Source organism: Echinops telfairi, unplaced genomic scaffold, assembly GCF_000313985.2.
Source record: "Echinops telfairi isolate 266 unplaced genomic scaffold, ASM31398v2 ScPeMD7_11;HRSCAF=52, whole genome shotgun sequence".
Classification (NCBI taxonomy): Eukaryota; Metazoa; Chordata; class Mammalia; order Afrosoricida; family Tenrecidae; genus Echinops; species Echinops telfairi.
Genome location: NW_022103908.1, coordinates 393,405 through 409,859, shown reverse-complemented (window position 1 = coordinate 409,859; position 16,455 = coordinate 393,405). Strand labels below are relative to the sequence as shown.

The 16,455-nt window shown below is 47.3% G+C and overlaps 1 protein-coding gene across 1 annotated transcript in view; it reads right to left on the bottom strand.

Moving 5' to 3' along the window:
- Positions 1 to 15,195, bottom strand: part of THSD1 (thrombospondin type 1 domain containing 1) — a 33,158-nt gene extending 17,963 nt beyond the window's left edge. The window contains exons 1-2 of the mRNA XM_004711228.2: positions 15,083 to 15,195; positions 8,024 to 8,986 (exon numbers count right to left, since the gene is read on the bottom strand). Coding sequence (XP_004711285.1) covers positions 8,024 to 8,986; positions 15,083 to 15,140 — 1,021 coding nt within the window. The 5' untranslated portion in view covers positions 15,141 to 15,195. The remainder of the gene's footprint in view (positions 1 to 8,023; positions 8,987 to 15,082) is intronic.
- Positions 15,196 to 16,455: the final 1,260 nt, after the last annotated feature.

Here is a 16,455-nt window from a genome sequence, read left to right as displayed (position 1 = left end):
GGAGAATCTGAAACTTGAATGTAGAGTAGCTAAAGTCAATGGAAGAAATGATGACATAAAAGTGCCAAACATGATTTTTCAAAGGGTGGCTCAGAAAACAAAGTAAAGAATTATAAAGAAGTGTGCAAACACCTGGAGTTAGAAAACCAAAGGGGAGGTAGACGTTTTGCAGTTCTCAAGTTAAAAGAACAGAAAATTCAAGTCTCAAGTTGTAGTGCTGGAGGCTTTTATGGGAAAATATGAAACGATGCAGAAAGCATCAAAAGAAGGTAGAAGGAAAACCCAGAGATGCTGTACCAAAAAGAATGGGCAGATATGCAATCATTTCAGGAGGTAGCATATGATCAAGAACCGATGGTATTGAAGGAAGAAGTCCAGGCTGGACTGAAGGCTTGGTGAAAATAAGGCTCCAGGAATTGACAGAACACCACTAGAGAGGTTTCAAGAAACATGCAATGACTGAAGTGCTTCCTCTTTCCTTGCCAAGAAACTTGGAAGAGAGCTACCTGACTGACCGGATGACATCCCTATCTATGCCCATTCCAAATAAAGGTAATCCAACAGAATGCAGAAATCACCAACAGTATCATGAATTCACGAAGGAGCAAAATGTTGCTTTTTTTAGATCACTTTAAAACAATTGCAGTTGTGGATTACCAGAGAACTTCTAGACACTGTGGAGGAATGAGGAAAATCATTGCTGATTCACATGGATCTTGGCATGTGAAAACAGAGAGTACCAGAAAGATGCTCACCTATGGTTATTGGCTACATGGAGGCATCCGACTGTGTGGATCACGACAAATTAAGGAGAGCATGGTAAAGAATGAGAATTCTACAACCCTTCATTTGGCTTGTGTGAAACCTGGTAACAGACCAAGAGGGTGTCGGTCAAACACGACAAGGAGATATCACGTGACTTAACATCAGGAAAGGTATGTTAGGTTGCCAACTATTTATTCAACCTGTATGCTGAGTACATAATCCCCCAAATGGGACTACTGGAAGGATGAAACATCACAATTGGAAGAAGCTTCATTAAGAGCCTCTGATAGGCAGATGACACACCCTTGCTTGCTGAAAGTGAAGAGGTCTAGAAGCACTTACTGATCAAGACCAATGGGCGCTACCGACAAGAGTCAGTCCAAAAGTCTCGCTCTTGGCAATTGCAGTTCATACACACATGGATTTATTCCACACAAAATGTGCTTCAATATGTCTCTGTGATCCGGGGATGGCTGCAGACAAGTTCTCTCTGTCATATACCCGTCTTGGTCTTGCTGGGGTGCCTTCAGAAAAAGGGGATACCTTCTGTGCCGTGAGCAATAAAGCTTTCAAGACCGGGGCTCCTATCAAATTATTAACAAAGCTCAAGTGAGCATCTTCCCAAATCGTTGAAGCTTCACAACAAGTTTCAAGGAACGTGGTCCCACATCGAACCAATTTTAGATGACTCCAGCTCTGAAGGAAGGCTGGGGAGACCTCAAGGAGGATGACTCAAGAGAACGAACGCTGTCAACCTCGACCAACTAGCTGAGATCCAAAAACTGGTGGAGGAAGACCGTAGAAGCACCACTGACGCCCTAGCTCCTGAAGGTGGAATCTCACGTGGTCCAGCATTTTCCATTGTAAGGGAACAACTTGGCCTCAGCAAGCTTTCAGCTTGATGGGTACCAACAGATGTTGCACAAAGATCAACGAGCTCAAACAGCTGTGCTCTTTCCATCGGCCTTTTAAGCAAGATGGAAGTTTTAAGGGTTGACAGGATTTTAAGGAATGACGCAAAGCTCAGCATGAGTCTTGAATGGACCAAGCTGAACCAGAGAGCAAGGTCCGACCTGGAATCAGTTCAATTCAAGGCAGAGAGGTCTGCTCAGAAGGGTCTGACAAATGTCCTTTGGAAATGACAGATGAATAATCTGGATGGATCTTCTTGCAGGATACAGGATGATCACGCAACCTTTTAATGAAAGTTGTTGGGAAAATTTAAAGTAGCATAGGTGAAAAACAGGCCACGAACATTGTGAGGAGGAATTTTTCCCCCCAACAATGAATCTGCTCATTTTTCAAAGGTAGCCAGGGCTGTCCTAGGTGAGAATTTTGTTCAGTAACTTTATCCCCACTCACCCTATATTCCTCATCTTGCTGTTTCAGAACATGTTTCATCCCCAAATCTCATAAAAAGATTTAAAAGGAACACAATTTGAAGTACTCAAACTGCTGTGTAAGTCAAAAGGCACAGTTGGTTTGTTTTTTTCAGGGAAGAGTTAGATAAATGCAAACACGGCCTTCCAACGTAGATAGACTTAGACGGCGATTGTGTCAAGAAAGAACAGCTCATTATGGGGCCTGGCTGTACGTTAGGGTTGGTACTCTGTCCCTGGTGTTTGCTCACCATTATAATGAATCTAGTGAGCATAGGTGAGCCATGTCAATGCAATCATGACTTTTACAAGATTGAGTGGTAGGGAGGGAGGAAATCCCTTTATACTTGAACATTTTCTAATTGCTTGTTTATTCTATTCTGTGGTACGGGCGTAAGAACAGAGAAGCAATCACCTCAGGTGGCAGTTAGTAAATTTGTTTTTTAACTTAACATCGTAATTCCTTTAAAACCATGTTGCTAGCATTTCCAGGCAGGCCAAGGTCTCCTACAGAAAAGCCTTGGGTTAGCCCTCCAGGGGTCTGCTGGTGTTAACAGAAGGGAAGGCAGAGCTGGGGCAGTGGGCCATGGCGAGACGGACGTGGCTGGGTGGTCCCAGAGAAGCCAGCTTGTTCACATGCCCATGCCCACTCCACGACTGCCTGCCCTAAGCAGAAAGTGCCTTTCAGGATCTCTTGTTGAAGGTTTATTACGCATGTCTAGTTCTCAATTCCAACAGTTTAATGAAGATATAAATAAAATGCTAGATTTAAAAAAAAAAAGAAAGAAAAATTGCTTCACGTTTTGATAATTTTTTAAATATTGGTTTCTATAATCTTGTAACAATACTTTTTTTTTAACTTACTCTCCTAGCCTTCAGTATGGATTACTCCTGAACATAAAGAAACCCAACCCCTCACCTCTGGCCCACTGGACAACTTCATGATAAACTGAGAGAAGATTGAAGCTGTCAAGAATTGTATCCTTAATCCACTGTCAATGCCCATGGGAGCAGCCGTCGTGAAATCTGCATTGCTCAAATCTGCTGCCCAAGGCCTCTTTAACGTGTTAAAGAGAATAAGATGTCGCTCTGTGGGCTAAGCTGTACCTGGCCCGAGCCATGGTACTTCCATGGCCTCATCTGCATGCTCCAGCTAATCCATGCACAAGGAAGAAGAATGGACACCTGTTAATTGTGGTGTTGACCAATACTGAATGCACCTCGTCTGCCAGAAGGCGAAACAAATCGGTCAGGGGAGAAGGAGAGACAGCATATTCCTTAGAAGCCAGGATGGCAAGGCTTCATCTTACGAGTTTGGGGCATTTTATCAGGAAGGATCCGTGTCTGGAGACAGGCACCATGAAAAGGAGGAAGCCCCTCCAACCAGATGGGCTGACAAAGTGGCTGCAGCGATCATGCGGCTGGCACGGGGCACCGCGGTGTCCGTTCTGCTGTACACAGGGCCACTGCTAGTCAGACCGGACTCACTGGGCCCTAACAGTCATACTTTAAAAGATCATGCATTCGTCTGGGCAAGCTGGTTAGGGGTCTTCCTAGAGAGGTGGAATGGACAGAGCACTGTGAAAAGGGAGGAAAGAGATGCTACAAAAAATAAATTGCCTTTAGACATTGAGTGGAAAAATCTACAGATAGCCCCGCAGCTTAGCGAACCAGTATGGTGGACCTCTGTCCCCAAATATCTCTAATCAAATAGTCTGAATCCCCTCACTCCCATTAAATTAAATTTTATTAGTCTTGTTTTTCTCTCTCCCTATAAGCGTTTCTTCTTTGAAAAAGTCAAGTGTGCTTGGATGATTAAATTGGTTCAATTCGATTTTTGTTCCTACTGGTCCCTGGCTGAGACTCGCCACAACTCAGTTCAACTTCCAATTTAATAAACCCTTGATGGCAGCACACGTCAGCCTTTGCCACCAGATGAGCTTCCGAAATGAGGGACAAGGTTGGGACGTTAAAGCAGCAGTTTCAGAAGTGACACGTGGCGTGGATGGTGAGATGCCCTATCAGCTCACAGCAGGGGAACTGAATGAGCGAGCCTGGGGCCACAAGAGCTGCTTGGAGATCCCCAAGGGAACCACAGGCTGCAGGGACAAGGACTGCCTCCCAGAGTGGACAAAGAGGGACAGCCTTCCCCTAGAACCAGCCCTCTGAATTTGGACGTCTGACCTCTTAACCCATAAGGGCAGAAATGTGTTGGTTAGAGCCGTGTACTTGTGGGGCAGCAGAATTAGGTGGCTCACAGAGCACAGCGTGGATGGAAGGGCATCAATTAGAAATCTGTCACAAGACAGAAACGTGGGTGAAGGGAGACATCAGACAGTGTAAGACACGACAAAATAATAATAATGTATAAATTACCAAGGGGGAGGGAGGGAGGGGAAACATGAGGAGCTGATACCAAGGGCGCAAGTAGAAAGATAATGTTCTGAGAACGATGATGGCAACAAATGTACAAATGTGCTTGACACAATGGATGGATGGGTGGATTGTGATAAGAGTTGTACGTGCCCCCAATAAAATGATTTAAACGAGAAATCTGTTGCAAGAGTCCAAGCAAAGAAAGAGGCTTAAACTAAGAGAGATCTGTCGGTGGAATTGAAGAAAGATATCCTCAAAACTTCCAGAACCTAGTGATTTTCTGGTGGCTTCTTACAATGATTTAGTATTGATCGAAGGTGAAAAGGCGTCTGAGCAAGATGGTGGAGTCACTGTGGCTGGAGAGCCGGTTTGGGAGGCGAGATGAAGCCCTGATGACGCAGTGGTTATGGGCTCGGCTGCTAACTGCAAGGTCAGCAGCTTAAAACGGCTCCTCAGGAAAAAGACTTTCTCCTCTCAAAAAGGGCCTTTCTCCTCTTGAATAGAGTTGCCGTCTTGGAAACCCACAGAGGCAACTTAACCCTTGTGGTGTAAGGCCATTGGGAGTCCGCATCAACTCGGCAAGAACGAGTCTTGAGGGAGGAGGAATCTAGTCCTATGTATGTTAAGTGTGAGGGCCTGGGAGATGGCTTGGAGGCGGCAGTGACCAACAACCCTTGCATGCAGGGGAAGACCTGGTGAGAGAGGCTGACCTGGAACCACCAGCATCCAGATCGCAACAGAAGCCTGGGGTGTAAATGAGATCCCCAGCAAGTGTGCGAAGAAGGGGCGATGGTCTAGTAAGGATAGACAGTGACTAACACTGAAGGGCAGAGACCAAGAGGGAGAACTGGCGGGTCAAAGGGCCACGCAGGGACATGCAGAGAGGCAGACAGTGGGTACCAGGTGGGTGGGTGGTACAGAACCCAGGCGTGACTGTGTCTGCAGAAAGCGAGGGCTGGAAAGTGGCTGCTCTGGTGAGAGCATTTTCAGGAGAAGGGTGTGAGGTAGAAGCCACTTTGGAGTGGGTTGAGACGTGAATGTTGGTTTAAGACAAGAACATGAAGCCCAGCGTGTGAATCGGCGGTTCCCAAAGTGGGCGATCCCACCTCCGGGGGCTGGGGGAGGGGATGCTGGCAAGATACAGGGGGGTCTGCAAAAGCAGATGATGTTGTTGTTAGATGCCATCAAGTCGGCTCCGACTCAGTGCCATATGTGCAACAGCAGAACCCATCGCCTGGTCCTGCACCAGCCTCCCCACTGGTCTCATGGGTGAGCCCATTGCTGCAGCCACTGTGTCCGTCCATCTGGTCAAAGGTCTTCTTTTCCACTCTCCCTCTGCTTCACCAAGCAGCAAAAGCAGATGCCTACACCTTGTCATGGGTCATAAGCTATGTCCAAAAAGCTTTCAATCGCCAGAGGGATGAATACCATAATATTTTTTTTCTGAAAAGGGGGCATTGAAGCCAAGTAAGTCCGGAAGCCTATGGTACAGACACCTCTTCCAGGAAACGGGGCTGTAAAAGAGGGTGACATCGGGAGAGAACGTGGCACAGAGGGAGGGTACGTGTCTTGTTTTTAGATCATGTGAGTACATTTCAACATTGACGGGAATGTCCCCATATAGAAGGGCCAAGTAAGGACAAGAGAGACGGTGATGATTAAGAGGAGGTTCCTGAAATGAGGGGAGAGGGTAGGAGGCACAGTGTAGAGAAAAGGTTGACCTTATGTTGGAGGAACTGTGCATCCCCCATGATATCAAGAAAGAAGATGGTCCGATGCCTGTCAAAAAAAAACACACAAAAAACCCCTCAATGCCATCGAGTCAATTCCAATTCCAACTCGTAGTGGCCTTCTATCAGACAGGGTGGAGCTGCCACTGTGGGTTTCCAAGACTGACTCTTTACCATAACTGAAAACCTCGTTTTTCTCCCACAGAACAGTGGGGAGCTTCGAACCACTGGCCATGGGGTTACCAGCCCAACTCTAACCACTAGGCAACCAAGGCTCCTCCAGTTGCCCGGAGAAGTGCAGATACAGTATTTTGATGGGAGGCTGAGGGCACTGCCACCTGGTGGCTTCCAGCTGTCGTGTGGCAGCCAGCGAGGTTGTCTGTGGGAGTCAAGTGGCAGGCAAGGGTTGACTGAGGAGAAGAGGGATTTGAAAGAACTTTGTGGACAAGGGAGCAGGAGCTGGCCAGGGAGTGTGGAGGGCCCAGCTGAGGGTGGAGGCCTGTTGCAAAGGCAGTGGTGCCAGTTTACTTGGGTGTGCCCTTCTCCTGTTACCTGGGCAGCTGGGGTGGTGGCAGAATTCAGGCAGAGCCGGGTCTGGCCAGGCAGATGCATTGGGAGCACAACAGAGCAAAGGCTTTGGGGATGCTGGTAGGGGAGTGACCCCAGGGCGGCATCGCGAACCCTAAGCTGGATAGAGAAGTGAAGGGAACAAGGTGACCGGTGGAAGGTTCTAAGGAGGAAAAGTGGGCAAATTATGAGTCCAAGAGCAGGCAAAGCTGGTCAGAGGCAGTGGACGGCATGAGGCCTACTGGGGCCGAGGGCAGGGCAGTGGAGGATGCGAACAGCATGTAGGAGAACCGGGCAGTCTCTGCCAAATGGGATCTCTTCCTTGCACCCAGGCCTGAACCCAGAAGGATGGAAAGATGCACAGAGGAGAGTTTGGGGATGGATGACATCATCACACTCCTCTGTGATGGAAGTCACCAGCTCCCACTCGTGGGGTGACCCCTACATGTGTCAAGAGCAGAACTGCAAGCCATGGGGCTTTCGATGGCTGATTTGGGGGGCCGGGTGGGGGAGGGGTGCCGATCGCCTGGCCTTTCTTCTGAGGTAGACCTCCAAGCGTTTTCCTTAGGCAAGCCAAGCTAATGAACTGGGTGCTTCTCTTTTGCTTAGGTAGAGCACTGCCCAAAGAAGGCAAAGGGGTTTGAAGACGTTTCTAGAAATCTTTCCAAGCACGTCAAATTTCAATTTGGGATTTGGCTCTGGATTCTGATCAGAGCTTCCGTGGACTTGCCACGTGGTGTCACGAGAATGCGTGACAGTGTCGTGTCGCGTGATGTCATGAGACAATGTATGACAGTGTCATGTGTCATGTCTTCACGGCTCGCTATTCCTGGGCACTTCCTCGGGACCAGGCACGATGCTACACGATTCACGTGCGTAAAAAGCAAATAAAATAAATGACAAGAAATCACACACGTTATTTTAGGCAATCCTCTCTGAGCGAGGAGGTACTGCTACCACCCCCACTTTAGTGATGAGAGAAAACGGAGACCTGGAGAGGTGGCCTATGTCGTGAGCTAGGTCTACGTGTTCCAAGAAGGATGATGACGCCAAGTGGGACATTTCGTGGCATGACCCAGAAAACTAAGGTCCGGACCACAGAAAATTAGATCCATCGAAATCCTAAATGACACTTTTTGATTGCATGACGGCACCAACCTGATTACCAAAAACAACATCCCCCGAAAAAACCATCTCCATACCCACCTACGTTTCTCTGAATTAGCACGCACTCCTCCTTGGTGGGAAGGCGACTTCTGCTGGCAAAACTAAAGTCGAAGCAGTATTTATGCTTGCCCACGTCAAAGAGCGTGCAGTTAAAGGCTGTCCTCCGCTCGCCCGGGCCCAGGCTGTGCTGAGCCAGCCGGACAGCCCCTTCCCCGGGGCGCCTGGGGGCCTCCCGGGACACGGCCACCACGCCCTGCACCAGGACGCAAGGCGGCGGCACCAGGGTCACCTCCACCGCAGACTCGCACGTCACTTCTGGCCCGGTCACCAGCGTGTAGCCGAATTTCTGGGCCAGGTCGATGGGCCCTGTTGAGGTCATGACCGAGTCTCGGCCCCGTAGCTTCAGGACCACGGTGACGTAGGCCTGCGGCCCCACGGGGACACAACCAAACTGCACCCACTGGCCCTGGCGCAGCGCCGTGCTCCGGCTGGTCCTGCTCTCCAGGGCCCGTCCCACGCTTGTCCTGGCCTCGGGCAGCCGGTCGGTGACCACGACGTCTACCAGGATGTGGGGCTGGGCCCCGGGGAACGGGCACAGCGGCTGGGCGGTGAAAAGGCCCACCTGGAAGGTGCCTTCTGCTGCGTCCGGCGTCCGGTTCACATCCACGCGGAAGACGGGCCACTCCACCTTCAGCAGGGCGCTGGTCCCTCGCCCCGGGGCCACGGTGCCGTTATCCGAGGAGCTCGGAGTCATCCGGAACCAGTAGTCGCCGGCCTCCTGGAAGTGGAAGCACTCGAACTCGAGGGTCCCCTGGGACTGGTTGGTCAGCAGGTGTTTGGTGGTGACAGTCCGGTTGGTGGTGGCCTCCAACAGCAGGACAGACACATTCCTCAGGGTCCCATTGCCACGGTCAAAGTCCCCAAAAGCCACAGACACCGTGTGGTTGCTCAGCGCTACATGGCCCGGCTCTCCCAAGAGGAGATACTCCGCTTCCCCGAGAACTGAAATGGAAAGGTCACAATTGGCTTTCAACAGAAATGACTGAGCGACCCTGCTGGGACATGAGGAGTCTGAGCTGCAAACCTGCAGGTGGGCGGGTCAAACACCCCCAGTGGCTCGGCGGAGCAAAGACCTGGCCACCTGCCCCCTTACAGCGACAACCAAGAACACCCTACGGAGCAGAGCTCTACTCCGTAACCCGGGGGTCGCCAGTTGGAGGTCGACTCTGGCAGCCAAGAACAGCTAACGGATGAAAACAGCATCTTCGACAGCAGAGACGTTTGCATGGAGGAATGACATAAAACAAGGCACAGTGCCGTTTCTACTCTTCCCATCCTAAAACAGCCTGGTCCCTCATCTCCATCTTCCACGGTGATGTCTAAAACAATTCAGTATATGATAATAATCATCAGCTATAATAATAAGGATTCCCAAGTTCAAGAAGAAAATGTTATCATGGGTTCAGGCGGGAAGGGGGAGCGGGGAGGCAGGGGGGGAAATGAGCTGACAGCAAGGGCTCAAGTAGAGAGCAGGTGTTTTGAGAATGATGATGGCAACATGTACAAATGGGCTGGACACAAATGATATACAGTATGTACGGATTGTGAAAAGAGTTGTATGAACCCCTAATAAAATGATTAAAAAAACAATAAAAATAAATAAATTTTTACAAAGAAAATGTTTTGAAAAAGATGGTGTCAACAAGTGTGCCTTTACACTCAATCTAATTGAAATAGGGATTGTTATAATATTTGTAAGAGCCCCTCCCCCCGCCCCCCGTAAAGTGATTTAATTAAAAAATATCGTTATTAGTACTCTGTGTTCCCAAGACTCAGCAGGGTCATGTGAAATTCATAAAGCAAGCACCACAACTGGCTGCTGTCAGGTAACCGGCACCACACATTTCTCGCTTGACTCCTATTTGGCTCTGTAGGTATTCAGGGATAATGGATATGCAGTGTGATAAGGGGAGGCTGGATTGAAATGCTAAGCGCTAACTGCCTTAGGCCACTTAATATTGCAAGGCCTGCCCTTTACTGCGAAGTTGCTCACTATTGATTCTTAAGACAAGGACTTGGGAATCTGTCCCAGAGAAGGACAGGGTGCCTGTGTATGAGGAAGGGATTTTGTGAAGACGGGCCATGCGGATACTTCGATCTGCAGGGATCAATCCAAGGACAGGGCAGCAACTCTTGCAAAGTGAGTATTTATGAACTAATTCGTTTTGTCCTGGGCAATTATAATGACATTTCCACCACGGATCTTTGTCTTTATACACCAAACATATCAAACTCAATCACTGCCACCCAGTAGATTCCAACTCATAGCAACCCGAGAGGGCAGAGTAGAACTAACTGTCCCTTTGGGTTTCCAAGGTCATCAGTCCTGATCAGAGCAGGGCGCCTCCTCTTTCTCACGAGGACTGGCTGGTGCATTCGAACTGTGACCCTGTGGTTAGCAGTACAGCACGTAACCCTGTATGCCACCAATGCTCCATTTGCCACTGTAGGCTTCATGAATACTAGTCTCTTGAGTATCATTCAGTTGAGATAAAATACATCTTTTTTTTAAATGACCTATCAGCGTAGCTAAGTAAATAGTGGCAAGATCATCAAAGGAAGTACAATTCAGCAATGTATCAGTGAGCATCCCACAGCTGAGATCAGAAACAAGTCGAGATATAGGGCACTACAATGCCCTATTGGCTTGAGAAACAGTGTGTCTTTGTGCATGAAATATATGAGGGGGACTTCAAAGAGCTGGTGGGAAAATGGAATAAAAAATAATGGCGGTTTCCATGAACTCTGTAAAGCCCCATGCATCCTTACATGCATTCAATCCATGGTTGTTGGAATCGGCATAGAAGTGCTTCATATATTGGCACATAGAGGTATTTTCTTTAAGTAGCTCCACACTTCACCTCGTTTCCTACTTGAGATGCAGTGAAATAAAATATGTGAAACTTGGGTAGATCTAATTCTTGATGACCACTTTAGACAGGACAGAATTTAGGACAGACACCATTGCAGGGTGAGGGAGAGGGGCAGCTTGTGGGCAGGTTCAGAGAAGTCCTGGTTCCCCTTTTGTGAAGTTGTGGCTAAAGAGACTGCAGCCACAGTTCCTTCTGAGAGGGTGGGCAGGAGGGCACTGGGATGCATTTTAAGATTAAGAGGCAGACACCACATAGTAAACCAATGAGAGTCTATTGATCGAGGAGACAGGACTGTCAACAAGACAGATTAGATTCTGATTTGACAGGCAGCCAATCAATGGAAGAGACACTCCGCGCCCAGTTGGAACCGGAGAACAGAGCCACAATTGATGAGTTCCACAAACAGCCTTCGATGGGAGGCTGCTGAAAAGAGAGCTGGCTGCTTCACTCTAGAACGCTTGTTCCTACAGGTGAGAGCACATTCCGGTCGAGAAAGCTTTACCTTGGGTCCATTACTTCCCGACTTCTGGTTGGGTTTCTAGTTCCTCTCTCCCCAAGCCTTTCCTGGATTTAAAGGGAGTCAATTACGACTCCCGGCACCCTCTGGGTTTCCAAGACTATAACTCTTTCCGGGGAAAGTCGCGGCTTTCTCCCACATTTAAAGCAAGTCGTGTCTATATAGAAGGAGGATTAAAAAAAACCTGTGAGCATCCCTTTCCCACTAGTGATGTGTGTGTTCTATTCTCAGTCAACCTTTATTTTTAAGATTCCAGTGAGAAATTTTCCTCTCAGCAACGACAAATCATACATGAGAATTGTGGGTGGTGTTATTTATCACTGGGAAACCAGCGCATTCTCTAAGTTTTTGCACAAGGCTGTTAACACATACAGCGATCTGTCCTTACCTTGCGTCCCAATGTCACTGAGTTGATTCAGGCCCTCTCTACTGTTTCCTTGACTGTAAATGTCTACAGGAGAACACAGCCTGACTTTCTCCATGGGGAGAGGCTGGTGAGTTTGAACTACCAACCTTGCAGTTAGGACCTTGATACTTCTCATACAGAACCACCAGATCCTCGGGCGATTTTTTTTATGCCCAATTTTTGAAGTCATCCGATATTGCTTTTGATGCAATATCTATCTGAGGCAGAGCAACAAACTCTCAGCGGGGTGAACCAAAATGAAATGCTTCAAAGCTTTGCTTTACAGGAAATGAGTCCCACATTGGCTGTCCTGAAGTCAACTGTCTAAGTAAACCTGTTCTTAAAAAAGAAAAATGACTGGAAGTGAGCCCATTTCTACAGTTAACAACAACAACAAATCAACCATTTAAGATCAAAAAGGCAGCATTTGCCCAAGGTCAAGGCTCAGAGGGCTGGAACGGGAGGAGGAATGGAAAGAGGAAACAAGGGAGAAAGCGGGATAAGCGAGGGTGCATGGAGGGGCTGCAGTGGATGAGCTGGAACAACGTGTGTGCAAGTTGTTGGCTATAAAACTTTCAACTATTGAATTGTACGATTTGTGCAAAGCTGTTTTAAAACAAAACTGATGATCTGCTCTATAAACCTTCACCTAATTCTCAATAAAAAGTTAAAGAAACACGAGCATTGCCTAAATGCTGGGGGGAAAAGTGGCAAAGGAACCAAAAAAAAATGAATGAGAAAGGCGATCTACTAGACAAAATGAATACTATAAAGCCTGGCTCACTCACTGGCTGCACCACGGGAGTCAGGATGACCCACATCTTAGATCACACTGTCTTCATCACATTTGAAAACAACATCCATAGCCACTCAACTGCGAACACTGTCTGTACTTGAACATCATCAAAAGAAAAAAAGGCAGGCAACTTTATGTCATCTTGTTGAATCTATTCATTCAGAAGTTGCATAAAACTCTGTAAATAAGAAACTGAATTCTTGGTGGAAACAAATTTAAGAGACCTCAGGCGCCGCACCTATGTGCTAAGATGCTCCGACTTGCATGTGTGGGTGGTACAAATAGGGAGGCTCTTGGCTGCCGGCCACAAGGTCACTCACTATGAGTCTGAGTCAACTCAATACCAACGGATTTCGAATGTGCTCAGACATTCAAGGTGCCTCGCGTTCTTGATTTGATAACAACCCTGTGATAGTTACATAATCTCCTGTCAACTTGCAAAGGGGTGGAGTCCAGCCTGTCAATCAGGTCACAGCTTGATGACCTCTTTTGGAAGTGCCACAGAGATAAATAGCTCACAGGAGGGGAGAAACGCTCTCTGCTTGTCTCCCTGTGAGACATTCCTGTTGACAAGCCATATGGAGCTATGCCTTGGAGCTGGAGGAGCCATGTGGAGACTCACGCCAGTGCTAAAATGCTCCCACCACTGGATCCATGAGACTTTCCACCCACCGGTCTGTGATCTTCCTGCACTCAGCATCATTGCATGCTGTGTGAGTCTAAAGAGGAATTTATGAACCAGTATCAATGTATGGGCTAATATCGGATTTATGAACTTGACCTGGACTGGGCTGGGATGTTTCTTAATATACAAGTGCTCTTTGATATAAAGTTCTCTCGTACACATATGAGTGTCTCTAGATTTGTTTTTCTAGTCTACCCAGACTAACACAAACCCTGTGAAGTCCATATTATTCTGAGATGGGAAAAAATCAGGCCGATCACCTAAGGACACACAGCTGGCAAGGTATGACATTCTAACTGGTTCCAATGGTGCTCTCGCAACAAACCTCTCGTTAAAAGTGAAACCTAATGCAGAGTCCCAATACATAAGACAGCATTTATGTGTGAATGTGTGTGACGTTTACATTCATAAAACGAAAGTACTGGGAAATCAATAAAAGAGAACTCGGGTTAACGTGCTGGGCTCCAGATTTTTATTACTCTTCCTAATGAGCTAAAATTTAAATCAAGGCTGCAGCATCCCCGAAGAACCTTCAAAGAACACGGTGTTGCAATGATCGCGGTGGCAAAGAAACTCACTGTACACCAGCGGTTCTCAACCTGTGCGGGTCGAACGACCCGTTCACAGGGGTCACCTAAGGCCATCAGAAAACACGTAAATATTTCACAATATATAATTACATATTGCTTTGTGATTAATCGCTATGCTTTAAGGATGTTCAATTTGTAACAATGAAAATACATCCTGCATATCAGATATTTACATGATGCTTCGTAACAGTAGCAAAATGACAGTTACGAAGTAGCAACGAAAATAATTTTATGGTTGGGGGTCACCACGACATGAGGACCTGTGTGAAAGGGTCGCGGCCTTCGGAAGGTTGAGAACCACTGCTCTAGACCCTCTCCTACCTCCTTCAAGAATGGTCCTCAGCATCAATACATTTCTAAATCTCACACTCAGCTTCTTTAGGAGCTCTGGTGCTGCGGGGTAAGGGTTGCCCTGCTAACCCTCAAGGCTGGCAGCTCAAAGCCATCAGCACTCCTTGGGAGAAACAGGAGGCTGTCCTGTAAAGATGGGACCCAGGGGAGCAGCGGTCCTATTGAGGGTTGCCGTGAGCTGGAATCCATTGCATGGGAGTGGATTTGGCTTGTTTGTTCGCTTGGTAGGTTTTTTTCATGGGCTCAGACACAGCAACAACTCTGAGGCAGGACAAGGCAGCGTTCTGATCTGTTGCACATGCATGTGAATCCGAACCAACCCAACTGCACCAAACAGCAACAACATGGATCCCTATAGGTTTCCTCCCTCGCTGCCACTGAATCCATTCCAACTCATAGTGGCCCTAAGACAGAGTACAACGGCCCTTGTGTGTTTCTGAGACTGTAACTCAGTTGTAGCAGAAAGCCTCATGGTTCTCCCTTGGAGCAGTTGGTGGATTTGAACTGCTGACCCTGGGGTTAGGAATGTGTAATTCAGCCATCAGGGTTCCTAAGGTCACCTGATTTCATCTCCTCTGAGCAGAAACTCCTATACATTCCCTAGGTGGTACAGATGGCTTGCACCCAACTGCTAATCAAACGGCTGTTTCAACCCTGCCAGTAGTACTACTATGGAAGCTGCCCAGGCGATCTGCTTCTGATATATTTAGAGGCAAGAAAGCCCTATGCACTGGGTCTCCTGCGGACTGCTGTGAGTCGAAATGGGTTTGATTGAAACAAACAATAACAACACAGCCTTAAATATTCTCAGAATACTCACCATAGTCACAAAGCACCACCAACAATAGATTTGAAAAGTCTTTCAACATTCCTTTCATTCTGATCAGCAAAATCCCAGGTCTTTGATCTCCTCATGTCCTTTTTCACACCCAAATAGCAAGTGTTTTCCAGGAACACCTGAAATTAGAACCACTGAAATGATGACTCTGTTCAATGCTATTCATAAAGCAGCTCGAAGGAAATGACAAAACCTTCTTAACAAACTTGAATTTCCCAGGGTATAAGTCTGCCATCAAGATGATTCTGACTCTTGGAGATGCTACAGGACAGCGTAGAACTCCCTCTGTGTGTTTCTGCGACTGTAAATCTTTATGGGAATAGAAAGTCTCATCTTTCTCCCACAGAGTGGCTGGTGGTTTCAAACTGCCAACCTTGTGGTTAGCAGCCCAGTGCAAGACCCCCTACACAATCAAGGCTCCTAGGGTATATGGAGAGGAAAATGGGAGGGCACAATTTTCCTGTGGAAATGATCTGTAACTACACACACCCCTTTTGGTCCATTAAAGTACACTTGTTAAGAACATGTGAGAAGCAAGCCCCATCCCAAGTTGACCTCTGCACACCACCAAGCTTCATCGTCCTTCAGAGAGCGTTTGTTATCTGCTTAATAATATCGAAGTTAATACTCCCTCTGGAGCACACGTTTGCACATTACTTGGGTCTGTCATTTCACACTGATAAATTCACTAAATTGTGCTATCTAGCCCCAAACTCAGCTGCCTTGCTTCCACCGTCTGACCTGTCACATGAAGTCTTCCCTGAAAACTTGGTGTATTCTCAGGACTGCTTCAATCATTTCAGGAGGCCAACACCAAAATGGTCAAGTCTTTTGAAATACATAAACACCCAGAGCATTATAGTTCAATGTGAATGCCATGTGGCTCTGGCTACTTCTCTCTGGAGCAGCCTAAAGAAAAGACAGCTAACGATTATGTATCAGCTGTAAGAGCCCCCAATAAAATTTTTTAAAAGAAGAGAATAAATATCATCTTTTTGACAGTCATCCAATACCTGTTGCTACTGGTGTGCATAGAAAGATAGATGATTCATGCGGCAATCTTCTCGGACCACCTAGGAGGACAGGCAAGACAGACCTTGGCGGCCCGTGGTTTGGTGACTTGTAGCGATGGGCATTTCATTGATATAAACAGTCCATGAGACTGTAGAGTAAGAGACAGGGCATTTAAGCCAGCTTTTTTCAGATTAGAATTTAGTAGATGACAGTCTACTAAACACAACTGAATAGGTGTCTTCTTAATGTTCCTATCTCCATTATCCAGTGTTCATGTATTTCAGCAAGCCTGCCTATTTGCACATTTATGTAGGTCACATCCCTTCCAAGGAGAACAAGAA